The sequence below is a fragment of the Debaryomyces fabryi genome, assembly GCF_001447935.2.
Source record: "Debaryomyces fabryi strain CBS 789 chromosome Unknown contig00005, whole genome shotgun sequence".
Classification (NCBI taxonomy): domain Eukaryota; kingdom Fungi; phylum Ascomycota; class Pichiomycetes; order Serinales; family Debaryomycetaceae; genus Debaryomyces; species Debaryomyces fabryi.
In genome coordinates, this window is record NW_015385431.1 from 25,377 (window position 1) to 51,023 (window position 25,647).

Here is a 25,647-nt window from a genome sequence, read left to right on the forward strand (position 1 = left end):
TCTAGAGTACAAAAGGCAGATTGTTCGATGTAATAAAAAAAATCAAAAGAAATGAACGACAAAAGTTGCTATAGTTTTTGAGGTTTCCTTTAACAAGTAACATCTTGAGTAGCTCTAGAGTTCAACAATAAAGCGACAATCAACCCGTATAAACCTAAGACTTCTGCGAAAATCAAAATCAAAATCATACCAACGAACAATCTTGGTTGCTGTGCGGTACCTCTAACACCGGCATCACCAACAATTCCAATGGCGAAACCAGCAGCTAAACCTGACAAACCGACTGACAAACCAGCTCCCAATTGAATGAAACCGGTGTATAAAGCTTGCTTTTGCTTCAAAGAGTCAGAAACTAAAACTGACACAACCAACCCATAAATGGCAATGATACCCGCCATAATGACTGGAACAATGTTTTTAACCAATAAGTCTGGTCTTAAAACACAGGTGGCACAAATACCAACACCCGACTTAGCAGTACCGTATGAGGCACCGAAACAGGTGAATACAATGGCTGCAGCACAACCCATGGATCCAAAGAAAGGAGCGTAAACAGGACTATAACTCGGTTAGTACCTTAATTATTCTAATTTCAAAATTCAAGCTTTTTAAACCCCCTAGATCCTCTGCCATATACTGCAATTTCTCAATTAACCATTAACACTTCTCCCCTTCTAAATTTCCTATCTACGTAAGATTTGCCATGCTCTCTCCATTACAATATAATTAACAATCCTAAGGCTATTTTAGAAATACATACCATAAATCAGACATTGCGGATAATTATTATGAGGTCTTGTTAATTGATTCAACTGTTTAATTGGTTATCAATACTTCAAATAGTTGACTTCTTGATTAAAGGGATGATGAATTTCCTTATATTGAACATTTGGCGGTTGTTCAGCTACGATTTTGTCCGGTATGTCACTAACTCTTTACTACGGGTAATATTGAGTCTGTAATTATTTGGGCGGGTAACCTTGAAATTTTATGAGATGAGGTACTAAATACTGAAAAATTCTGATTAATATATATTAAGCATCCTAGTTATTCAATAATCTTCTGGTGAGCTATCGCAAGGAACCTATTAAACTATATATCGAAAGAACATGTCTGCCCCAAACCCAAAAGCTTTTCCTTTAGCTGACTCTGCATTAACACAACAAATCTTGGATGTTGTCCAACAATCTCAAAACTTGAGACAATTAAAGAAAGGTGCTAACGAAGCTACCAAGACCTTGAACAGAGGTATTTCTGAATTTATCATCATGGCTGCTGACACTGAACCAATTGAAATCTTGTTACACTTGCCATTATTATGTGAAGATAAGAACGTTCCATACGTTTTCGTCCCATCGAAGACTGCATTAGGTAGAGCTTGTGGTGTTTCCAGACCAGTTATTGCTGCTTCTGTCACTACCAACGAAGCTTCTGCTATGAAGAACCAAATCTACGGTATCAAAGATAAGATTGAAACTTTGTTAATCTAGATTAGTACTGTATTAGTTATTAAATAGATAAATTCGACTTGGCGTTAGTTTAAATTATCAACATGTAGCAGATACTTATGGCTTTGAGTACTCTTAGTTAATGAAGCGTGTAGTTAGTTGTATTTTGACTGTATTTGTCTGTAAATCACTGTACAATCGTATCGGCCCTCACGATTGATGCCATCGAATTTTTTTAAAAATCAAGATGAGCGAGCTACACTAAAATTGCAACGTCTTTTTTCATTTGCATACTATCGACTAAACATCTCCAAGAGGTCATGGATAAGTTAAATACAGCAGAAGGCGTAACACGTTTTCTAAGAGCTAAAGGAGGCTCGTTGGATAAGATTGTATTAACTGCAAATCAAATCCTCGATGACACTATAAACGTTCATTTGCCCAACAAACATATTTTCATCTTCGATTTATTATGTGATAGGTTCAACGACAACAATCATTTTAAAGACTGGAAGTACGATACCCAGTGTTGGATGTTGTTCAAAAAATCATGGATAACTTTGGGCAATGATAAAATATCTAGGAATAGATCTATGAAAAAGCTAAAATTTGTTGATTTACTAATAAGCATATTGAAAAACTCTAATCAAAACCAAGGCATTGAATTGTTAGAAGTTGTTATTCAAACAACTAGTATAGTCATGAACGAATTTTATATTGAAATTGATGACAATTCGTCAATTAACTTACTTGCATCCTACGTTACATCTTTGAATCATTTATACGATACAAATAACTTTAATGACGAAATCATTAACGACTGGACCAATATAATCTACAAACTTTATCAAATACCTCAGCTCAACGTTAGCCATAAATATAGTAAGAAGAGTGTAACCAAATTTTTTGGGGAAGTTATTCCGCCTGCATTATATTTTATCAATAGAGAACTAGACAACCCTAAATTATCACAATCTAAAATTATAATTGAAAGTACAATATGCAAGGTAATATTTAATAAAGATTCAATTGGTAATTTGAAGAGGAACATCGAAGTGCTTTTAGCTGAAAACTCTAATGATATCTCATTCGAATCACTCAAGTATTTATTTGTGTTGATTATAAACAACTTATCAAACAGAGATATGAAATTATGTGAAGAAGTGTTTATCTCTATAATTAACACTAAAAAGTTTAATCAAATGTCTGAAACTTTGTTAGAAATCTTATCAAGTATCAACAAATCATTATCATCAGAATTTTTTTCGTCCATCTATGATAAAGAAGTGAAAACTAAATCAAAAAATGACATCAACTGGAGTTTGGTAATTCATTTATTTAATTTGGATATCGAATTAGCAATGAATAATGCCGAAGATATTTTCTCAAGTATGCCAAATAGCGTGAACAGTAAAACTATATTAAAAATTGGTGAAAGTGTAGCTGAAGCCTACATTAAAGCAAGAGAATTTGTTGAATTTTTTAAAAGCATTTGGATTAATATAGTCCATAAAGCTTCAATTTGGAAGTCTGATGAATTCATAGATATTATCTCAAGAAAAATCAATAATTTGTCCACGAACCAGTTGAACGATTTGCTATCCTTCACGTTTAGTCAAGAAAATGCCTTACCTTTAATTAATTCTATTATCAAAGGGTTAATGCTCTGCCCTTTAAATAAAGTTGAATCTGTCAAGAAACTTTTACTTAATCAAAGTAAATTATTCACTGAACAAACAAGTGGCGCTTGGGAAATTAGATTCTATATTCTATGCTTATATAATGAGGAAGTGTTGGAAAACAACCTGAATTTTATTTCGTATGTTTCTAAATCGTCCGTTTGTTCTTCAGAATTTTACTTTTATACAATTTTTCGTCTTATCGAAATTGCAGGAGAAGATGCTATGTTTAATCAATATCAAGAAACTTTTGTCAAATACTTGAAGAAATTAAAAACGGAAGACAAACGTAGTGTGCTTATAACTTTGTTGAATAGATGGTTGGTATTAATTGATAAATTCTTTTCTAAAACTCAAATTCTTGAAATCATGAGGTTGTATTTGAATCAATTGGATTTTGAATCATCTATCTTGAATTACTTTGAAAATAATGGTGATATTTTCTTTGAACAGAGAAACATGACTGATGCTTTAGTATTTTTATTAATTGAAAATTTAACCACTGAAAAAGGCAATAACTCCCTTGGCTTTATCAAGTTAACATCGATTGTTCCAGTTCAGTGTTTTGATAAATATTCAAAGAAAAAGTTGATTGACACTATGCTTGAATCATTTAGCACTTCCCGTGATAATGAAATTAATATTTCAGCAAGAGGTGCCATAAGACATTTATTAATTCAACCGTCCTTCAAATCATCTATAGAATTGGATTTTAAGTTACAGCTAAACTTAATAAAATCGTCTGTACCATCTTCAGTGCAACTATCTAATGAAATCCTTAAGTCTATTTGGAACCAACATTTAAATCAATATAACATCGAGACAAATAAAACGTATGTCTTGGAATCCATAAAGTATTTGAGTGCTTTTCTTGAAGGATTTAAATCACAGCGTATTCTGGAATTGCCGGCAGAGTTTCAAGCAGCATTGGTTATTATTTTGACTAATACAAAACATACGGATACTGACGATGATCTTGAAGGAAAGATGCAAAGTTTAAACAACTTTTTTATAAAGACTACAAAGGGCCTTTTAAATCAAACAATTAGAAACAATAAAAAACTAGACTATGAAACTGTTTGTTGGTTATTAAACTCATTATACTTAACTTTAAATGATGATAATGAACAAGCTTATGATACTCTTTCTTTAATTAAGACTATCGGACTGAAATTATCTTCAATCGACAATAATCAAATTAATAAAGTAATAGTAATTTTGTTCAAACTATTGACCAAAATATCAAAGCCTTCATTTAATGATGCGGTCTTTATTTCAAGTCTTTTTATCTCATTAAATGTGAAATTCGTTGTTGATATTGATGAAATGACAACATCTTTGATGTCATATTTTGCCAAACTTTCAGAAAAGGAAGAAATTTTTAAATCGGTTTATGATTTTGTATTACATTCCTTCAACACTGAAGAAGATCTCAAATACGTTCCTTCATTAGTAAGAATAACAAACTCTTTGATAAAATCTCTAAACAGAGAATATCAAGCAGATTGTACAACTTTATTCATTAAGACTGTATCCGTATTTTTGACACAATACAAGTTGATTTCTTCATCTGGATCTATTATTTCAATCTTGTCAACTTTGAAAACAAGTTTAAGTGACATGACCTGGCTCTTTAACCAATATGCATTAGAAACTACGATATCATTATTAACAAGAATTTCATACTCTTTGAATGAACCTGAATTCATCAAATCAGAAACTTCTGTTGATTTGTACATTCATTTGACTCATGTTATTTCGAATATTTTACTTTTCCATCGATTCAAGTTATCATCCCGTCACCATGTTATAATCAACGTATGTGTTTCTTTGTTAGAACCACTTTCTATCAGAAATATTAAATCGGAATGCTTATCATCATCCACAAAGGCTGCAAACGCATATTCCCGTTTGTTGGGTAACTTATGTGAACCGTCCAATACATCATCAAAAGAGATGGTACAATCTTCCTTGAACTCTACTTCTGCGTTGATCAAACGATCACTTAGAAAGCATTTACCAATCCTTTTGTTAAACTACATATATATTGCATTGAAGTACAATTTCAAAAGTGAAGTTAATGACGAATTAATGAGTGGGATATTTAGTATTTTTAATGTTCTTTCTCAAGCTGAATTACGACTTGTTAGTTCCTCGCTAGATATTCCTGGAAAAACATACTATAGAACTTTATACGCAGATTATAAAGAACATGGTAAATGGAAGGATGAATAATATTGTATAACTATTTGGCATATAGCATAATTAAAACGTTTATTTAGACATGTATATATCGATGTTCGTCATTATGAAGTAATCTACCTACATTTTTTTTAAGCCCTGTCGCAAAATAGTTCATGAGATTCCATACTCTTTCATCAAATTCGGAATTAGAAGACTCCACATCGTTATCAGAATGCATTGCATGTACAGTATATTCGTATCTTAATATGTCCTTTCTTGTGATTATTCCAACAAGTAACCCTTCCTGTTCTACTAATATAAATCTGGGGCCTAATTTCACAAAGACATCCAATACATACTCTAGAGTAGTAGTAACATTGACCGTAAATGGGTGTCTATTAACGACGGCGCCAAATTCTATGCAATTTTCTTCATTCTGACTTTTTTCAGAATTGAAATTACATTTAGAAGTTTCATTAACGCCACTTACAGCATTCTCTAAATTGTATTCTATATCTGCCCTCGTAATATATCCTATAACACGGGGATGAGCTGTAGATTGAATAATTGGAAACCCATTATAAGTTGTTTTTGCCAATAACTTCTTCAACTGATGCAATGAAATACTTTCTGCTTCATCACTTGGAAAGGCGACAGTGATAGTTGACATAGCACTATTTACTGTTGTGTTAAATCTATACTCCTCCTTTGATTCTATTAATGGTAATCCATTGAACTTTATCATTTGTTCTGCTATTCCACCCTTACCATATTTGTCATTGATACTCTTAGTTATAGCTACGACTATCATTGTTGGAATAATGTAACGCAATGCGCCTGTCAACTCGAACATAATGATTACTACTGTTACCGTCAAGTGAGTTATACCGCTCAATGCGGCTGCTGCACCCAAGAAAGCATATGTTCCAGGAATAATACATTTATCTCCGTTAGCAGGGCACGTTAAAAATATTGATGAATCCTTATGGTTTTCTTGTATCTTCTCCACAATCATGCCAAGTGCCCGTCCAAAAGTAGCTCCAGTTGCCATTGATGGGACAAATATACCCGCCGGTACCTTGCAACCGTAAGTAAATATTGTTAGAACCATTCTAGCACCAGTAGCAAATATTAGGGACATAAAGATTGACACCTTCCTTGAATTTGGGTTGCAAATAGCATATTCTGAGCCAGCATCACATTCATTGAATAATATTTGCATGGTTTCAGTCATATCTAACCTTAGAAATTCATTAAAGTAGCAAAAACAGGCCGTCAAGGAAGAAAGTATTATTACTTCTCTGACTGCCATATTGGATAAATATTTTTTACGAAATGAAACCACTCTGAGATTGAACTTAGATACGACAATTCCGTAGACACCTCCAAAAACCCCTAAAATAATATAAAATGGTATTTCAAAATAATGCCAATTAGTATTATATGTTACTTCAAACATTACTAGCTGACCTGTTCTGAAGGGGTTTAATGCGGCCAAAGTGGTAACTGCGATTAAAGAACAAAAGTACGATTTCCATATCGTAGAAAGCTGAAATACAGTCGAAATATCTTCAATTGAAAACAAAACTCCACCCATTGGTGATCCAAAGGCAACAGCAACCCCTGCTGCCGATGTGGCTGTTAAAAATTCTCTAGCTTTAGAAGCACTTCTTCTATATTTGCCAAATAATTTAGCGATCGAATTACCCACACATACAGCATAATGTACACTAGGCCCTTCCTTACCAACACTTAGTCCAGAAGCTATGGCTAGTGGTAAACCCACACTCTTAATTAGTAATGTCCACCATCCTAAAAAGCCTCTCATAACAAAACCAGAAACAATGCACTTGATTTCGGATATCCCTGAACCTGCTGCAGATGGGGCATATTTTTTGACTAAAATTGCTGCTGAATATGCCAACAGGATCGATATTAGCACATAAATTATATAATTGAAAAATCCGATTCGGGACCAACTGATCCAATTAGTACACTTATCTTCATCCTGATCCCAACAACAGAAAGTCTTATTCAAGTAGAAATTACCCGAACAATGGCCCAATCGTATGCTTGCTAGCCATGCTGTAATAATATTTAAACATCCTGCGATCAATCCTATCACTATACCCATGAAGGCTAGTACAAACCAATTCTGGGTTGCTGAGATAAGCTTATCTTTAAACGATGTAGCCCTACTATTTATGCTTCTGTTCTTAGATAGCCTTTTCCAATGTTCACGAAGTTCATCCTCGACCCAATCTATCGTTGTAAATTCATCAAATCTCTTTACTTCTCGTACATTATGCTGATTTATCCATTCACCAGTTTCTCGATTTCTCAACACTTCACTTCGAGAATCACTATACGTATCAGACAGCATTGAGTGACGATTATTTATACTCAGACCCGCTTCAAGTATATGCTTAATAGTAAGTTGATTATTTTAATTGATAGAGAATCGGTTAGTACTAAACATATGGACAGCTATTATAATTATATTTTCACGTGATATATAAACAACTACAGAGAGACATGATAATTATTGTTAGATTGCAAATGTAATTAGTGTATTAAAAATTAGTGTTATTAGGTTATTAAGATGTACGATAGCTATCGTTAGAGTATTTCAACATATTTTGTTTTAAATCGGTAACAAAATTTTGAGATTCATTAAATTGAATATCATTAAATCTATCATCGTAAGATAAGACAAAATTCAAGCCACCCTCTGCCGTAGAAACAACGTTCAACATGAACTCTGATGCGGGAGGAGACATAGATTGAGAGAAAATCATATTCTTTATGGTCCAAGGCTTCTTATCTGGTATTTCATAGACTGGAATGTTTATCAACCCCAAGTTGGAGATTTTCAAGGAATCATTTTTTGGCTTCCCCAATTGAGATTCAAAAAAATGAAGGTTGTCCTCTAGGCCATGGGCCATTTTTTTGAATGGGTTTAACAAATTTAAAATCTTTTTATTCTGGGTAGTTCTCAATAAGTTTTTGTTAATTCTTCTAGCTAAATCCCACGAAAATTCATAGATTGGAGGCAAGTTCTCGGAGACCCCATTATTTGCCAGGGCACCAAGAATCTTATAGGACTTGTCACTTAAAAGCTGCTTATACTCATCGCTTGCTAACTCTGGATTATAATGTCTTCTTAAGGCTAGCGCGATCTTATGGGTAGTATAATGATCATCCCCAAATATAGGCTGCAAAGTCAACACTGTAATAACTTCTATATACGAAGTGATGGTTACCTTCTCACGCCTACATGCAGCCAAAATCTCCTTCGTTTCTGAAGGCGAGAAATTGATTAGCTTGAAGCTTATACCAAAATCTCTAGTTGCGAGAAACTTTCCTGGCCATTTATTAGGAAACTCCTCAGGAATAACCTTGTCAAAGTATAATGGATCATTATCAGTATAATCCAACTCTGGGTCTGCGAGAAAATCGTCAATAGGAGGCGGCAAATTATTTTTTATAAGTGCTCTATCTTTCTCATAATTAAATATTATAGAATTTTCACTAATATCACCAACAGCAGCCTCGTGGAAACCATAATTTACTTCATACTCTCTAGCATTCGAGGGATAATCTACGTATGCCAAATTTTGTAAGAATATCTCGTGAAAGTAATTTCCAACAACTCCGTCAGCTATAGTATGCTCCAAGACAACACTAAGGTCATATTTCCCAACAAGAATCAATCTGAACAACGGCGAACCCTCATATATATCAAAAACAATATCATTGGCCTCTTTCATAAATTTTTCATTGATAACGTTGCCTTCGATATACGAGGAGTCCTTAAAAATCAATAGATCTTTTAATTGGGTTTGAGATATAGGGGTATAAACACAACGACCGATTGACTTGTTTCTGACAATATAACATACCAAAATATGATAGTCAAGGATGGTTTTTCTCAATGCCCTGTAAAGTAACGATATGTCAGAAGTTAAATCTTGAGAATAAGTAGCGGTAACTTGAAAGTTCTTGTAAAATCCGGTAGCAGTCCTTGATCTTAAAAAGTTCTCTGTCATGCTCAAAGGCCGAGTAATTACTGTAGGAGGACTCATATGAATATAATATTTATAGATATAACTGGTCGTGCTAGCAATATTTTCAGCAGAGTATCCGAACTATGGCTTATTTAAATATTGTACCATATCTTGATATGACTAAACCCCATTTCGCAGAAGGTGAAGTAAACTCGATAGAACCGCAAGAAAATGAAAAGAGTCACTAATAGGGGTAGATAAGCTTTTCCACATACGGAATTTTTCTATTTCACTACATTTGTATAGAATGCAGTATTATTATCATTGTTCTGAGTCTTGGATTCATCGTCTCTAGAAATTTAAATTTTGGCACAATATTTTTGTGCCTACATAATAAACTGGTAAAAATGATCTTAAATATTCATGAAGAATAAGATAGTACTATTGTACACTTTAAGTAATTAATATTATCCGTCATAATAATGCCCTTTATTAGTATGTAAATATCTTGCTATATTATCATATATGATGTTATCGTGGTAGTTTTTATTGTTTCTAGGACTGAAAACCTTCAATAGCAAGTTTGCACCCTGTTATTTTCAAGGAGAATACTAACTAAACACTAGTACCTATGTCAATCAAAATTGCAGTTACTGCAGGTGCACTAGCAGGTGCTACAATAGCAGTCGTCAATAACAAAGAAAGTGTCTTAAGAGGAGCAGAATATGTTTTACAAAAAGGAGCTGATTTCTGTAAGCAAAGGTTAGAAAAGGCCCATGAGATGAACATGCACTTTGCTGAAAGTCACGAAGATAGTGCATTTGCATCTGGATATGCATATAGTGAATCTGGGAACTCTACAGGTATTGATACGCCAGATGAAATGGATAGTGACCGGGATTACGCTACGACTCCTGATATTTCTGACATGTCAGACTCTTCAGATGAAGAAATTGATATGATCAGTTTAGATTAAAGAAATAAGCTTTTTAATGTATGATTGATGACAAATTTATATTGATTTTATATTTCAATTCTTCTAAGGAACAATATCTAATATTCGCTCCTTTTCTTGTTGTGGTTTTATATTTATCAGGCATAATGTTCAATATTAGCATCAGCTAAGAACAGCTAAAACTATTACTAGGACAAATATACATAGAGCAAAAAGTAATATACAGCTCCATTTACTCTTTTTCTTTTGGTATTCATGCGCTTTCATTAATTCTCTTTCTGCTTGCTGGGTGTTACCAGATAGCTGTAATATGTTATCCTCTACTGTGTCTAATTGCTCTCCCTGTTGGTTCACCAATTCCCCCAAGTCTTTAAAAATTGAATTTATTTCTAATATTCCTTCATTTATTTGGTTGATATTTTCATTTCTTTCCTGTGTCAACATAAGGTGATATTGTAACTCAGTCTCATCTATTTGCTCCTGCGTTTGCTCCTGTACGGCGACCTGCTGCTCATTTTTCCCATGTTCATTATCCATTAAGGGTGTTCGCTCGTCTGACGTTTCTTGCCTCTGTATATCATCCTTCACTGGATAAGCTCTTGCTTTTTCAGCATATTGCCTTGCTGACCTCTGGAATTGTTTATGTAACTCATTGAATTCGCTAACTAGCCTCTCCTTGATAACCATTTGCTTTTGTGTGATCTCTAGTTTAGGGGCTGAATCGTCATCGTCATCATTCACGATTTGTCTCTTATCTCCCAGCTTTTTGTTAATTAAATGTGACAAATTCTCGACCAATATTTGAATGGCTGAATCCATATCGGATATCTTTGATATTAAAGCACTTGCATTATCTCTGAGTTGAATTTTATCCCTCTTAGAGCCAATCAATTTCTTTTTGGCGTCAAACTGAGATATTAGATTATTGAACAATTGAAGCTGGTCGGAAGCTTTATAGATAATTGTATCTAATTCATTTTGAGATTGGGTTTGTTGTCTCTCTATATTCTTCCCACTATTTCCTTCAGAAGTTGCTCTTTGAGCTTCGATATCGAAATTAGCAAAAGACATGCTTGTAAGTCAATATAATAACTATAAATATAAGGTGTTTAGCATAATCAACTCTAATACTCAGCAAATCCTAGTGTCGCATTTTCAATATTTGCGACACAAATTTTGACATAGATTATTACAAGCATAATAAAAACTTCACCTAAATACTTACCCTGGATTAGATGCCCCATCCGTATTATGTATTTGCATTCATTCCCTAAATTCAACCTACTGTCGGGATATGGAGTTAAAAATGTGAATTTGACGATATACGGCTACCAATGTGAAAAGAAGTATGTTTCAAGATGTTGCACCCAGGGAAATCAAAGATTAAACTCTAATTACATAAAAGGAATTAGGCGTATTATGATACAGAAGTAATATTGGGTATTCAGATTTTTAACTAATTTTAAAATTAGTACATAATCTGTTGAAGTTTGGTTCATTATTTGCTGGTCGAGCAGGAAATAGTAAATACTCTCTGGCATTACTCCGATTTAAAGTACCTGTAGAACTTTTTATATTATATATAAATAGAATATACTTATTTTCACAGAAAAATAAAATCATAAAAGGTGGCTAGAAATAAAGTTAGGAATTAGTACAAAATTTATTCATCAAATGCATTTACACTTTTCTTGAATTTTTGAATTTATTCTGAATTATTATGAAAAACGGAATAATAATTTCTGCTTAAGACCAATTAAAGATATACTTGCATTTTACGGAAAATATGCAGCCAAGTAAATATATATAAAGTAGGATAAGTAAAGGTGTGCATTTTTTAGGGAAATTAGTAGGAATATTTTATGCGAGAGCATAGAAAGCGTAAAAATTACTCCATATGGTCTCTTTAAGAAGATTTACGAACCAATACCTATCAATATTAGTGCCAGACTTTCCAAAACAGAAATATCAATGTCTAAAATGGAAGATAAGAAGCAAGATTAAATGGAAATGGGAAATGATAACCTAAAGCAGACTATTGGCAATGCAGGTCAAACTTTACAACGGTTGCGAAAGAAGTATAAAAGGCGATCAAACAACTTCGCTTGCCCACTATTTGTATTATTTGGAAAACAATTTATTTGATATGAAACTCACAAAGCCAGCTGCTGCTATTATTTTAACTTACGTCGCTTTAACTTCAGCTGCACCTGCTACCGTCGGCACAAGCAATCAGTCTCAGCCAATCGCTCCAAAGGAGACAGTTGCAATACACTCTTTAGTATCCAGCTTGAATCAATATAATGCAGCACATAAAGTTCCAGGCTACACCAAACGTGATGAAGTATTAGTCCGGGAAGCACATGAGCTTATTGCGAGATCCAAGCTTCCCATTTTAGATAAAATCTTAATGGCCCTAAAGGATTCGGGACTTGCAAATGCAGTTATTGACTTTGTCTTACTTAGTCCTGAATTATTAGACCTTACTGCCGATGCTACCATTTTCATTCTAAAATCAGGTCTTATCAATTTGGCAGATTTATTAATTGCCTTGCAAAAGTCGGGTTTAGTCAACCAAATCTTACTTTTGGCCTTAGATGATCCTGAAATTTTGCCTGGCTTGTTGAGAATTGGTAAGGAACTCTTGAAACAGAATGGTATCGATATTTTTAGCAAGCGTTCGGTCAATGAATCCGCACTCGAAACAGCAGAGGTTTTCGAAGAAACAGCTCTCGATAAGAGAGAAAGTCAGTTATTGAACGAATTGTTTGCTTCGTTGAAGGACTCTGGGTTAGGTGTGTCTATTGTCCAAAACTTGTTGACTAATCCAGATTTGAGTGCTCCTGCCGCAACATTTTTAACCAAAATCTTAAAATCTCACGCGGTTACTCTTAAAGAACTTCTCGATGCTTTGAAAGAGTCTCACTTTATTTTTAACGTCTTGAAAGATATTCTTCATGATAAGGCTTTGTTAGAGAAGTTTGGTGAAGTTATTTTTGAAAGAATTTCGAAGGGTTTGATTTCAAGGTCTATGTACGATAAGGCCTAATCGATACTTTTATCAAAATTAAAATAGTTATATTTTTTATTCGTCTTCTATGTAATTTTTATTCTAAGTATGATGTTAGTTGTGATTTTATATGTTTTATTGTATACCATAGTTCTATTAAGGGTGTCCTGATTTCGCAGCCAATTCAAAAACACGTCTCTGATTAACGCGTTAATTTTTTTTTGTACCAAATCATGGAACGCGCAAAACTAAACTTATCAACATGTTGTTATATACGTCTTCGTTTTAGAATAAGTGAATTGATTCGTACAATTGTTATAACGACTACACAATCTTCAAAATGCTATCTAGGGCTAGTAGACGTGATAAGTTGAAAGAACTCAAGGAAGCTAGACAAGCAGGGTCAAGTTTGATAACGTACTCAGATGGGGAAGATGATCAAGGTATATACGATGAAGTTGACGAAGATACATATAGAGAACGGAAGAGAAATCAAATGATGAACGATGACTTTATTGTAGATGACGATGGTGAGGGATATGTGGATAATGGTGTGGACGAATGGGACGATAGTACTAGACCTCAATATTACTCTGATGAGGAAGAAGAAGAAAATGGAAAAAAGAGGAAAAAGAATCAAAAGAAGCCAGTCAAAGTGGCGAAGACATCAGAGATAAATAATTTCTTCAAGAGCGGTGGCTTTACGTCTAGCAAGGTGAAGGCCCCAAAAAAGATTGACGCCAACATTGATGATATTCTTGAAGATTTCCTGGACGGTAAGAACGGGACCAAAAAATCGATGACCACGTCTAACACATTTGGAGCACAAAGAAAGACTGTGAACAAGAAGAAATCGAAACAAAATACATTCAGCTTTTCTACTATGTCTAAAAGGGATAAACCAAGAAAGATAGACGAGTTGAGCAGCTATGATGATTACTCTATGGATGTTGATGCCAACGAACAACCTTCATCTCCTATCAAGAGAGAATCAACTACACTTAAAGAAGAGGATGCAGCTAATGGTATGGAGAAAGAAAATGTTGACCCCCAAGTTAAGAAAGAGGCCACGCCCGAAAATAAGAATGGTAACGACCTAGATGAAGATGAAGACGAAATTGATGATGACTCAGAAGATGAAGTTATAGTTACCAGGAGACCACGAGCCGCATCTGCTAATAAACATAAAGCTGCAAACTTCTCAGCAGTAAAGGCTTCTAACATCGCATCGTCATCCCCATCTAGACCTACAGCCCACTCTTTGGTCAGCCATACAGAAAAGCTTGACGAATCTAAAATTATACAAGATCCAACTGGAGCTGGAAATGATACCTTCAAGTTATTTTGGCTTGACTATTGTGAAGTAGATAGCTCTTTGCTTCTTTTCGGTAAGATTCAGACTCGAGATGGTAATTTAGTATCTGGTGTCGTTCAAGTTAATGGGTTATGTAGAGAATTATATTTCTTACCTAGAAAGCACAGAATAACAAATGATGAAGAAGATACTGAAGACGAAATTACTGCATTAGATGTGCACGAAGAAGTTACACCATTGTTATTGGAAAAATACGGCCTTGAAAGCATTAAGGCTAAGCCAGAGACTATGAAATATGCATTCGAGCTTCCTGGTATTCCAAAGGAAAGTGAATACTTAAAAGTTTTGTTACCATACAAGACTCCTAAAAATAGGTCCTTAATAATTCCTTCTAATTTGGAGGGAGAGACATTCAGCCATGTTTTCGGAACTAATGCTAATATATTCGAAACTTTTGTCCTGCAACGGAACATCATGGGTCCCTGTTGGTTGGAAATTAGTAATGGTAATTTTACAGAGATCCAGAACACATCCCACTGTCAAGTTGAAGTTGCAGTTACCTCTCCTAATTTTGTTAGGCCTATTGTTGATTTAAAGTTGGCACCTCCTAATTTAACAGTAACTTCAATTTCTGTCCAGACTATTATGAATACAAAACAAAACAAACAAGAAGTTGCTTCTGTATCCATTGCGACATATCGTGAATTACCACAAGACTCTCCGATTGATGAAAACATTAAACCAGATGACCTTGTAGTATTGGTTAGACCGATTGGAGCAGTGGCTGTACCTCCTGGACTTTCACAATTGGCTCAGAAACAGGGGTTACCTTTAAGAACATTTCCTAATGAAAAAGCGTTATTAAATTGCTTAGCAGCTTTAGTCAAAAATCTAGACCCGGATGTGTTTATTGGTCACAGATTAGAGAATATTTCCTTAGATGTGCTAGTTCACAGAATGTATGACTTGAAAGTAACCACATGGTCTACATTTGGACGTCGTAATAGGAAAGCATGGCCCGACAGATTTGGTCGTAACAATAGTGGTTTTAATAATAATTTACAAATTCGTGAAATCTTCCAAGGGAGATTATTATGTGACATTGCTAATGAAATGGGTCAGTCGTTGACTCCCAAATGTCAATCTTGGGACTTAAATGAAATGTACGATGTTGTTTGTCATAAAAAACAGATTCCATTGGAAATTAATTTCCATAATCCAAGATATGCAGAAGATGCGAGTTTCTTATTGATGGCCTTAAAGGAAAATGCCTCTAACGTTAGAATAACAGCAGAAGTTGCATTTTCCATTCAAATATTGTCATTGTCAAAGCAATTGACTAATTTGGCTGGTAATGCTTGGTCTCATACCTTAAGTGGTACAAGAGCCGGTAGAAATGAATTTATTTTGTTGCATGAATTTAAGAGGAATAATTATATCGTACCTGACAAGGAAGATAAATATCACAAGAATACGAATCATCAGCAACAAGCCAAATTGGAATCCAATGAAGAAGATGCTACTACTGCTACGTCTAATAAAAAGCCGAAATATCAGGGTGGTTTAGTTTTTGAACCTGAAAAAGGTTTACATAAGAACTATATTTTGGTAATGGACTTTAATTCTTTGTATCCAAGTATTATTCAAGAATATAATATCTGTTTCACAACAGTGGATAGAGATAATTATAATGCGGCTAAAATTGATGAAGGTGACTTACCTGATATCCCAGATAGAGATGTGGCACAGGGTGTGTTACCACGATTATTGAATGCCTTAGTCTCACGTCGTCGTGAAGTTAAAAAATTACTAAAAGACCCTAAAAACACTGCAATAGAAAGAGCTCAATATGATATCAAACAGCAGGCGTTAAAACTAACGGCCAACTCGATGTATGGGTGTTTAGGGTATGTTAATTCAAGATTTTATGCCAAACCTTTGGCTATGTTGGTCACCAACAAGGGTAGAGAAATTTTAATGGATACGAGACAATTAGCAGAATCTATTGGTTTGAGGGTTGTTTATGGTGATACTGATTCCGTAATGATTGATACAGGTGTAGACAATTTCAAAGAGGCTATTAAGATTGGTGAAGAATTCAAAATCCAGGTCAATGAAAGATATAAGTTATTGGAAATTGATATTGATAATGTTTTTAAGAGATTATTATTACATGCTAAGAAGAAGTATGCTGCGATGAATACTAGTCTTGATAGAAAGACAGGCCAAGAAGTTGTAAAATTGGAAGTTAAGGGTCTTGATATGAGACGTCGTGAATACTGTCAGTTATCCAAGGATATATCTACTTTTGTATTGGAGAAGATATTGTCGGACGCCGATCCAGAACAGGCATTAAGTGAACTTTACGAATATTTGGAAGGCATGACAAGAAAGATTAAGGATAATGAAATTCAGGTTGACAAATTCAAAATCAACACCAGATTATCTAAAGACCCAAACAGTTATCCTAATGGGAAAACTATGCCACCAGTCCAAGTTGCATTGAGACTAAGAGAACAGGGAAAAGTGATCAAAGCAGGAAGTGTTATAACGTATATCATTACTGCACCTGCTTCTGAAAATGATAAAGCATCTCCGGCAGAAAGAGCCAGGGCAATTCAAGAGGTCTTGAATAAACTGGCAAATTTGAAACCTGACGCTGATTTCTACTTGGAGAAGCAAATTTTTGCACCTGTCGAAAGATTGGTCGATAGAATTGAAGGTGTTGATATGATGAGAATAGCCAGTTCTTTAGGAATTGATACTAAAAAGTATGTATTAAGAGTTAAGAATAGCGATGCCACCAATGGTGAAATCCTTCCTTTGGAGTCCAATATCAGTGACAGCGAGAGATTTAGACAATCCAGCTACTTAGTATTAGAATGCAAGTGTGGATCCAAGTTCAGATTCGGCGGGATCATGGCCTCGAACGAGTACAAGGTCACCTTCAACGGTGTGTGCTGCTCCAAATGTGATTACACCTTCCCTATTTTAAGAATCACTTCTCAGGTAGAATACACCTTAAGAAACCATATTTCATTGTACTATGCCGGCTGGTTAGTATGTGATGACTCCGCCTGTGGTATTACAACGAGACAAATCTCCGTTTATGGTAGACGTTGTATCGGTACATCTGGCAAGGCACATGGCTGCAAAGGTGTAATGAGATACAAATACAGTGACAAGGCTTTATACAACCAATTATTATACCTCCATTCATTATTTGATGTTGATAAGGCAAAGAAGAACCAACTCAGACCTATATATGATGTTGGTGCACCTCTGCCATTAGCTTCTGGCCAAGTAGATGCATTGGCCGAGCAGAACAGAGAGCTATTTTCCATATGTCAGAACGTAGTACAGAAATATTTAAGTGAATGTGGTCGTCGTTATGTGAATATGAGTTCTATATTTGATTTTATGAGTTCTTCTAAGTAGTTTGTATAATAGTAATATATTTGTTTGTTGAAAGTAATTGATATTCCATACGTTAATATTTTGCAAGCAATATTTTGAGTCGTGCGCTTGATATTTATATTTGAATAAAACTTATTCATAAACAACTCCAGGTAGTTTTAATATAGCCAGATGCAGAAGTGACAATGAATTTTAACCATCAGCAGAATAAGGGAGGTCAACTGCAGCAACCTCATCCACAGCAACAAGCGCAGCAGAATGCGTTTCCTGCTTTACCACCGCAACTTGCGAACTTGACTCCTCAACAATTACAGCAGTTGAGAAACCAACCCCAGTTCCAAGCACTCATGAAAAACTATATGCAACGACAACAAATGATGAATCAACAGGCGCAAATACAAGGCCAAACCCCTACGTCTACATTTATGAACTCGCAGAGTATGCAACCATCACAACAATTTAATCAGCAGGCACCTCTTCAGCACCAACATACGCAACAGGCACAACAAGCGCCAACGATGCAAGGAAATATTGCAATGCCTCCACGTCAACCATCCATGGGAGCACCTAACACACAGGCGCAAGGAATGACGATGCCACAACAAATACCGAACCACTTACCGCAACAAATGATGAGACCAGGTATTCCACCAAATAGTGGAATGGGATCTGGCTCTGCTTCTCCTCATGTAATAGCGCAACAGATGATAGGGACAGCGCAAGGTGTACCGGTACCCGAAAAAGGTGTTGCTTCAAATACGCAAAACGAATTAATCAATAAAATACCACTAAAGGAATTATCTTCTACTCATGAATGGTCTGAGAAATTACAGAAAGAAGGTAAAGATATACCCATTGATTTGAAAGTTTATGAATCTATAATTGGTAAGGATGCTGAATTTTTGAGGAAAAAATCGACACAAGTAGCTGATAGCAAAAAAATGCTTGACTCTTTGGTTAAAGATATCAAGACGTATAGCGAGATTAAACAATTACGTATGAATGCAATCACATTATCAAGTAAGGGACAATTTAACAATAGTATTTGGGGTGAAGGGTATCAAGGCTACGGAAATGGAATTACCAATACCGCCACTAGGCTTTTGTTACCACACCATAATAAGAGACACTCTGCGGTTCCTGATATTATGTTGACTGAAAGAGAAATAAATGAGCGAGTATTGAAAAGATTGTCGCCTAATCAATCGCAGCAATTAGTTCCAATAAGACTTGAGTTTGATCAAGAGAGAGACAAGTTCAAATTACGTGATACATTTTTATGGGACCTTAATGAGGATGTATTGCCATTAGAGAACTTCGTAGCGTTGCTTATAGATGATTATAAATTCATACCACCACATCACGCACAAACCATATTGTCTTCTATCAGAGAGCAAATCAGAGACTTCCACAGGAAGCCTGATAAAGTTATGGGAGAATTGAGAGTTCCAATTAAAATTGATGTCACAATAAATAATACACAGTTGGTGGATCAATTCGAATGGGATATTCTTAATTTTGGAGAAAGTGACCCTGAAGATTTTGCTAGGATCATGTGCGATGAAATGAATTTGCCGGGCGAATTCACGACTGCCGTAGCTCATACAATCAGAGAACAAACACAGCTCTTCCACAAGTCCTTATTCTTAGTGGGTTACAGCTTTGATGGGTCGCCTGTTTATGAAGACGAAATAAGGTCTCATGTGCTTCCATCTTTGAGGTTACTGTCACATGATAATTCTGCAGGATTTGATTCAATGGTAGATGATTTCTTCTCAATCCTCCGAAACCCGGCTACTGTTCCGGATTATACTCCGTCATTGGTTAAACTAACACAACTAGAATTGGAAAGACTTGATAAAGAAATTGAACGTGATTCTCGTCGTAAGAGAAGACACAATCTTAATGATCTTACCGACTCCCCAGCTTCAGGAAGTTTGACTGGAAGAGGTACGTCTTCTAGAAGAAGTGCCTTACATATGGGTAGAGGAGGTCCTGTCTTGCCCGATTTATCTGATGCACCTAAAACTTTCCGGACTCCAGCTCCATCGAGTATTTTACCTGGAGGAATCGATCTAGGTGTACCTGATATGTACGGTTACAACGAAGTCATTGTCCATAGAAGTCAAATCAAAAATCCCGACTATAAACCGCCACCTCCGCCATCGGAAGTCGAAACAAATACCGATGGTGCTTCTAATAGAGTAAGATACACTAATGACAGAATTACGGGCCGTTTCTTGGTATCAATAAAGTTACGTACATAGTTCTCAATTTTGTATATAGGGAAATTTCAAATAGACACAAGAATTTCATACTCACTTTTTATCACAGGATAATAGCAACGGCCCCTCTTGTATACTCTAATGCATATATATTAAGACTTTTCATGTAGAGTTCTAATTGATTAACACGTCATTGAAAATATCATAGATATAATCAATTCAGAACATGACTCAACAAAAATATGCGCTAATCAGTGGTGCTTCATCTGGTATTGGGTACCAATTAGCGATTGCACTTTCTAAAAAGGGTTACAAGGTTTTTGGATGTGCTCCCGAATCTGTTTTATTTGAAATGAAACCATTGACCGAAGAATATGGGGTTGTAGCCTTCGGTTGTGATATCACTAAGATTGAAGACATCAAGAAAGCTGCAAAATTGGTGGGAGAGCAAACTGGGGGAAGACTTGATATATTATACAACAATGCCGGAATTTCTTTTGGTGGGCCATCTGTGGAGATGCCAGATGATGAGTTAGTGAAAATATTCAATGTCAACACTCTTGGTCATATATCTATGACGAAATACATGATTGACTACGTTATTGCCGCAAAGGGAACCATCGTTTTCACCAGCTCTGTAGCTGCAAGAGTTCCACTTTCATGGGCCGGTCCTTACTGTGCTACAAAAGCCGCCATTGACATGTACGCTATGGTATTGCACGGCGAAATGAAACCATTTGGTGTCCGTGTGCATAGTGTTATTACTGGTGGGGTTGACACCAGTCTTCTCGACACAATCGACTTGAACAGAAACGCATCCGGCTCACGTTTTGACGTGGATGGTTTATATGACAGTATGTGGTCTCTGAGGAACATGTCCAGAAACAGGTATACTACCCTTTCGCCTGAAAAATATGCCAATAGAATAGTTAGAAAGATTTCTAGGACGTGGGATATCGGGTTTAACATTTACGAAGGTGCTTTTGCCTACTCATTACATTTAGCTAGCAGATATGTACCATTTTTTTTAGTCGAATGGGGTACTGCCTTCCATTTCAGTCAATTGAAAGTCTTCAGAAATATTAGAAGAAAATTACTGTCTAAAAAAGATAAATAGTGTTTATAGTATAGCCAACTAGCATTGATAGGGGAATACACGTGATCACCAAATTTATTGTTTTTAAGAGCGCCATTATAATTCATAGCCTTGAAACCCTCTCTTCGTATAGGATTTTATATCTTTTGTAAAGTTACAAGAAAGGTGTCTTAGTATTTCTTATTGATTATAATAACCGGAGGATCAACATCTAAGTGGTAAAAAATATTTCAAGAGAATTTTTGAGATACATATAGTGGATTTAAATCGTCGTGAGACAAGTAAGAGAAATTAAGGGAAGATGAAGAGATTGATAAATCCAGACCAGAATTACAAATATGAATCATCAGAGTTATCGGATTTAAGTGAATATAAGGAGAATGATGAAAATCAGATTTTACTTGACTCGTTTGATACATCAGAGCTTGAAGAAGCTGATAAAGACAAAATGAGGTCGCAGGGGAGTTTGAATGATAAAAGCAGCGAGGAGTCGTCGGAACAAGAGGAAGACATGCGATTGGAGGATTCAAGAGACGGAGATGGATTGTTAGGAACTGCAGAAGAAATAGACAGAAATATTCACGAAGCTATGATAACGGAAGGAAACTCATCTAATAGTAATAGCCGAGACGGCAACAGTAATGATAATGACAACATGGGAGGACATACGGACAATGATTTGGAGCTGCAGGTTACGGGGGGACGTTTGACCCCGAAGGAAAGAGTGGTGAATGTTTTGAATAGTGTTTTCCCAATAAGGCAGACCTATGAAAGAATAAATAATGGATTGACTACGGGAAGAATGCAAGCAAACTTGCCGGGGAGATTTATAGGTCAAGGAACAGATGGGGTATTCCGTAATTTGATGGCAAAGCCTGATAGAGAGGCAAATAGATTCGAAGAAACGCACCCTCCATCCTACGAAGAGGCTGCTGCTGACGCAACGCCTGAGTATTGGGAATCGACCGTTGTTTCACCAATATATGAAGATGAAGTATTTGTTGAAGGTTTACCAGTTGGAAATGTGGCGAACTTGGTGTGGAATATTTTGGTGAGTTCGGCATTCCAGTTTGTTGGATTTGTATTGTGTTACTTATTGCATACATCCCATGCTGCTAAACAAGGTTCAAGAGCAGGACTAGGTGTAACGTTTGTTTATTATGGATATGGAATGATTCCGTCGAACTTTGGGAGTGCCGAAAAGGTTCCAGATAGATATGAACCAAACAATCCAAACCAGATTGACGTAGATCAGTCAGCTTCAATTAATGATGGTAAATTAGACAATTACAAATCTGGAATATTTCAGCAACATAAAGATTCTCCCGATACGAAACTCAATCAAACTCCGTACTTTGCATACGGCATTATTGCATTTGGAATATTTATTATAGCAAAGGCCTTCATCGATTATTATAGAGTGAAGCAGATGGAGAGGGTAATATTATCTCCTCCTTCTAATGAGACAGTAGTTACAAACTCGGTTACAGAAAATACTGGAAATACCGGGGAAGTCTAATTGTGTATTCTTAGTATTAATGTATATATACATAGGAATGATATTTAATTTGAGTAAAGCTTAGTTAGTTCATGACAACTAACATTTTTTCGTAAATTGTGAAAACAAGACCTCCACTCAACACTAATCTACCTAATCTGGGGGTAGCACCTTTCCAGAATGTCAACAATCCTTCCTCCTTAAAGATTTTAACAAAACAGTTCAATGTAGAAGTATATAATTTATCGGCTCCTAAAGCTTGCATTCTTGTTTTCACTGTATCAATGGGCATTGTGGTATAGACGGTGGTAATACCAGCAAAAGCACCTACCAAGAAGGTTGAAACAGAGCTTAATGGCTCATTTGGTTTGGCACCAGAGGCTTGTTGGATCATAGTTTTAATAGAGTTATAAGAACCCAATCTGACAGCTTGATTCGAAGCTTGCCTCATTGATACAGGCACAATACCAGCATAAATACCTTTAAATCCCATATCTCTACATAACTTAACAGTTCCTGAAATCAAACCATTTTGATATTTTGGTTTTGCTGTTTGTTTGTCGTCAATTAATGCAGTTTTGATGGCTTCGAATGGAGTGACAGCTACTATAGACTCAAGTAAACCAGCGCCTAGCCCAGCTATGACACCTCTTGGTCCCGATAATTTACCATCCTTATCCACTAATAAAGCTTTAATAGAATCAAAACCTAAGAACCTAACCGAAGCCTTGACTGTGTTACCAACAACGAATGCTGGACATCCAACGTATAGAGAAGACACACCTTGAGTTTTAGCTACGTTGTAAATAAGAACTAAGGGATTTCTTGATGCCTTGGATGACTTATCAACTAGTTGTAATCTTGTTTTAGCAAATTCAAAAGGATATGTGACCACTCCTTCAATGGCACCAGCCGTACCTCCTGCAATAAATGATTTGAATGGATCAACTTTCTACAATTTGTTAGTATACGTCCATATTATAAAAAAAAAAATAAGAAATCTGACGCTTCATTTGTATACTTACAGCTTGATCGTTTGCTTTACCCATCACGAATATTTAAACTTGACTTAATTAAGTTGAAGAATACCTAGAAATTCTATTGAAAAGTTATTATCAAATTCATATTAGGTCCGCTACCGGTCAAAGTGAAAAATTCGGGTTTGTGAGTCAAATTTGCAGCTCAGCAAAATTGATCCTAAATAGCTAAGTATTATATTCTCTACATTTATTTAGGTAATGATTACTTTTATTAGGTTTAGTGTATGCTATATAAATTAAACGTCCTCAAAATCATCGAAATCATCTTCATCGTCATCATCATCGTCGTCATCATCCTCGGCTTCTCTCTCAGCCAATTGTGCGTAATAAGCTGCCAAAGCATCTTGTGACTCTTTGTCCTTCAATTCAGAAACATTAGTAGGAACGGCATTAGTTGTCAGATTATCCACTTCGTCTAAGCTTGCCATAGGAGTATTTGTGGACGAAATGTCCATGGTAGCACTACCACTGTCAGCCACATCTGATTGGACTTCGTTCTCTGACTTGATACCAGGAACAGGGGTTCCTTCATTGGGTGTTGATAAATCATCATTATCATCATCTAACTTACCCAAAGAAGACTTGCCCACAGTACCTTCCGAATGCCACGAAGGTAACGCATTTTGTTGCAACTTTTGTCTTCTTTCTTCCTTTTCTTGTTGTTCCCTCTCATAATTTTCGTCGTTAGCTGTAATAGAAACGTGCAATGTTGCTTGAGATTTGGAATCGTTTTGTAATGCCGACAAGTTGGATCTTGATCTTGACAGAATACGGTTCGACACAGAGTACGATGCACTGGTCGATGATTGTGCTGGAATCGACTTCACCAACGATGACTCGAAGGTGTTGTCTTCAATGTATGCATCATCAATCTTTTTCAAGTAAGAAATAATCGGATCCACCTGGTTCATCAATTTTTCTAACTTGGCTTGTCTCAACGATGCCTGCTTGCTCGAATCGTCCTCTATTAATACACCTCCACAGTTGTCACATTCAAAATTAGTCTTATCATCACTCAAGAGCGATATTGCATCCAATTGCGATACCTTTTTACCACATCTTGGACACACATACCCCTGCGGATTCCCATAATGTGTCATTTCTTCCTTGATGATATTGACTATTGAATGCACCTTCCACTTGATCGAATCAATCGCCTCTGTGGTGTGGATGTAGAAGTATGTTCTGGTGATAAGCCTCTGCTGTGCATTCTCTTCCTTTTGGATGTGATTTACTAACAATCTATCTTCCACTAGTTTGTTGCATAGCGATCTAAGCTCCTTCCGATGGATGCTCAATAAGTATATCAAGTCGTCTTCCGACAACACTGAATGCAACAAAACAGCATCTAGGATCAACACATATGGCTTGGAATAGAATCCTCTAGCCACGAACCGAATAAGCGACCTGATAGTATCGTCCATCTCACCTACACAATCTTTTTTGCCAAAAGAATCTATTGAATGTAATTCCGATCATCGATGCTTAGCATAACGCTTCAAAAGTTAACCAGAAATTCAATTTGTTAGTACTGAAAATTACCGAGACTTGGAAGAAAATATCGCTATTTTGAGAATTACAGCGTAATTATCAGCATGTAGTTTCATTAATTGTCTAAATATTGATTATAATTCACGTTGTATACCCCAAACAGGCCTCACTTACAAGTGCCAGCCACACAGGTGTTACTGCATGCTTCTCTGTTACATAACCCTTGATCTATTGTTATTTGATTCCTTAATAATGCATGCTATAATTGCCCTAGAATCAGAG

The 25,647-nt window shown here is 35.7% G+C and overlaps 14 protein-coding genes across 14 annotated transcripts; 8 read left to right on the forward strand and 6 right to left on the reverse strand.

Annotated features, from left to right (window-relative positions):
* Nucleotides 1-89: 89 nt before the first annotated feature.
* Nucleotides 90-530, reverse strand: CUP5 (H(+)-transporting V0 sector ATPase subunit c; the record flags this gene model as incomplete). The annotated part of the gene is made up of 1 exon (XM_015609237.1): nt 90-530. The coding sequence occupies one exon, from the start codon at nt 528-530 to the stop codon at nt 90-92; it is 441 nt and encodes a 146-aa protein (XP_015469874.1).
* Nucleotides 531-1,109: 579 nt separating this feature from the next.
* Nucleotides 1,110-1,490, forward strand: AC631_00408 (RNA binding protein; the record flags this gene model as incomplete). Its single annotated transcript, XM_015609238.1, has 1 exon — nt 1,110-1,490. One exon carries the CDS (start codon nt 1,110-1,112, stop codon nt 1,488-1,490), a length of 381 nt encoding a protein of 126 aa, XP_015469875.1.
* A 278-nt stretch (nt 1,491-1,768) lies between these two features.
* AC631_00409 (uncharacterized protein) lies at nt 1,769-5,362 on the forward strand (the record flags this gene model as incomplete). Its single annotated transcript, XM_015609239.1, has 1 exon — nt 1,769-5,362. The coding sequence occupies one exon, from the start codon at nt 1,769-1,771 to the stop codon at nt 5,360-5,362; it is 3,594 nt and encodes a 1,197-aa protein (XP_015469876.1).
* A 43-nt stretch (nt 5,363-5,405) lies between these two features.
* On the reverse strand, nt 5,406-7,694 carry AC631_00410 (uncharacterized protein; the record flags this gene model as incomplete). The annotated part of the gene is made up of 1 exon (XM_015609240.1): nt 5,406-7,694. One exon carries the CDS (start codon nt 7,692-7,694, stop codon nt 5,406-5,408), a length of 2,289 nt encoding a protein of 762 aa, XP_015469877.1.
* Nucleotides 7,695-7,908: 214 nt separating this feature from the next.
* ATF1 (Atf1p) lies at nt 7,909-9,360 on the reverse strand (the record flags this gene model as incomplete). The annotated part of the gene is made up of 1 exon (XM_015609241.1): nt 7,909-9,360. The coding sequence occupies one exon, from the start codon at nt 9,358-9,360 to the stop codon at nt 7,909-7,911; it is 1,452 nt and encodes a 483-aa protein (XP_015469878.1).
* Nucleotides 9,361-9,949: 589 nt separating this feature from the next.
* AC631_00412 (uncharacterized protein) lies at nt 9,950-10,294 on the forward strand (the record flags this gene model as incomplete). Its single annotated transcript, XM_015609242.1, has 1 exon — nt 9,950-10,294. The coding sequence occupies one exon, from the start codon at nt 9,950-9,952 to the stop codon at nt 10,292-10,294; it is 345 nt and encodes a 114-aa protein (XP_015469879.1).
* Nucleotides 10,295-10,435: 141 nt separating this feature from the next.
* VAM3 (SNAP receptor) lies at nt 10,436-11,344 on the reverse strand (the record flags this gene model as incomplete). The annotated part of the gene is made up of 1 exon (XM_015609243.1): nt 10,436-11,344. One exon carries the CDS (start codon nt 11,342-11,344, stop codon nt 10,436-10,438), a length of 909 nt encoding a protein of 302 aa, XP_015469880.1.
* A 1,075-nt stretch (nt 11,345-12,419) lies between these two features.
* Nucleotides 12,420-13,322, forward strand: AC631_00414 (uncharacterized protein; the record flags this gene model as incomplete). The annotated part of the gene is made up of 1 exon (XM_015609244.1): nt 12,420-13,322. One exon carries the CDS (start codon nt 12,420-12,422, stop codon nt 13,320-13,322), a length of 903 nt encoding a protein of 300 aa, XP_015469881.1.
* Nucleotides 13,323-13,623: 301 nt separating this feature from the next.
* POL1 (DNA-directed DNA polymerase alpha catalytic subunit) lies at nt 13,624-18,036 on the forward strand (the record flags this gene model as incomplete). Its single annotated transcript, XM_015609245.1, has 1 exon — nt 13,624-18,036. One exon carries the CDS (start codon nt 13,624-13,626, stop codon nt 18,034-18,036), a length of 4,413 nt encoding a protein of 1,470 aa, XP_015469882.1.
* A 164-nt stretch (nt 18,037-18,200) lies between these two features.
* Nucleotides 18,201-20,282, forward strand: SNF5 (Snf5p; the record flags this gene model as incomplete). The annotated part of the gene is made up of 1 exon (XM_015609246.1): nt 18,201-20,282. The coding sequence occupies one exon, from the start codon at nt 18,201-18,203 to the stop codon at nt 20,280-20,282; it is 2,082 nt and encodes a 693-aa protein (XP_015469883.1).
* Nucleotides 20,283-20,466: 184 nt separating this feature from the next.
* AC631_00417 (uncharacterized protein) lies at nt 20,467-21,357 on the forward strand (the record flags this gene model as incomplete). The annotated part of the gene is made up of 1 exon (XM_015609247.1): nt 20,467-21,357. The coding sequence occupies one exon, from the start codon at nt 20,467-20,469 to the stop codon at nt 21,355-21,357; it is 891 nt and encodes a 296-aa protein (XP_015469884.1).
* Nucleotides 21,358-21,637: 280 nt separating this feature from the next.
* On the forward strand, nt 21,638-22,855 carry AC631_00418 (uncharacterized protein; the record flags this gene model as incomplete). Its single annotated transcript, XM_015609248.1, has 1 exon — nt 21,638-22,855. One exon carries the CDS (start codon nt 21,638-21,640, stop codon nt 22,853-22,855), a length of 1,218 nt encoding a protein of 405 aa, XP_015469885.1.
* A 64-nt stretch (nt 22,856-22,919) lies between these two features.
* Nucleotides 22,920-23,883, reverse strand: CTP1 (Ctp1p; the record flags this gene model as incomplete). The annotated part of the gene is made up of 2 exons (XM_015609249.1): nt 22,920-23,786; nt 23,860-23,883. The coding sequence occupies 2 exons, from the start codon at nt 23,881-23,883 to the stop codon at nt 22,920-22,922; spliced, it is 891 nt and encodes a 296-aa protein (XP_015469886.1).
* A 227-nt stretch (nt 23,884-24,110) lies between these two features.
* TFA1 (transcription factor TFIIE subunit) lies at nt 24,111-25,298 on the reverse strand (the record flags this gene model as incomplete). Its single annotated transcript, XM_015609250.1, has 1 exon — nt 24,111-25,298. The coding sequence occupies one exon, from the start codon at nt 25,296-25,298 to the stop codon at nt 24,111-24,113; it is 1,188 nt and encodes a 395-aa protein (XP_015469887.1).
* Between the last annotated feature and the right edge of the window lie 349 nt (nt 25,299-25,647).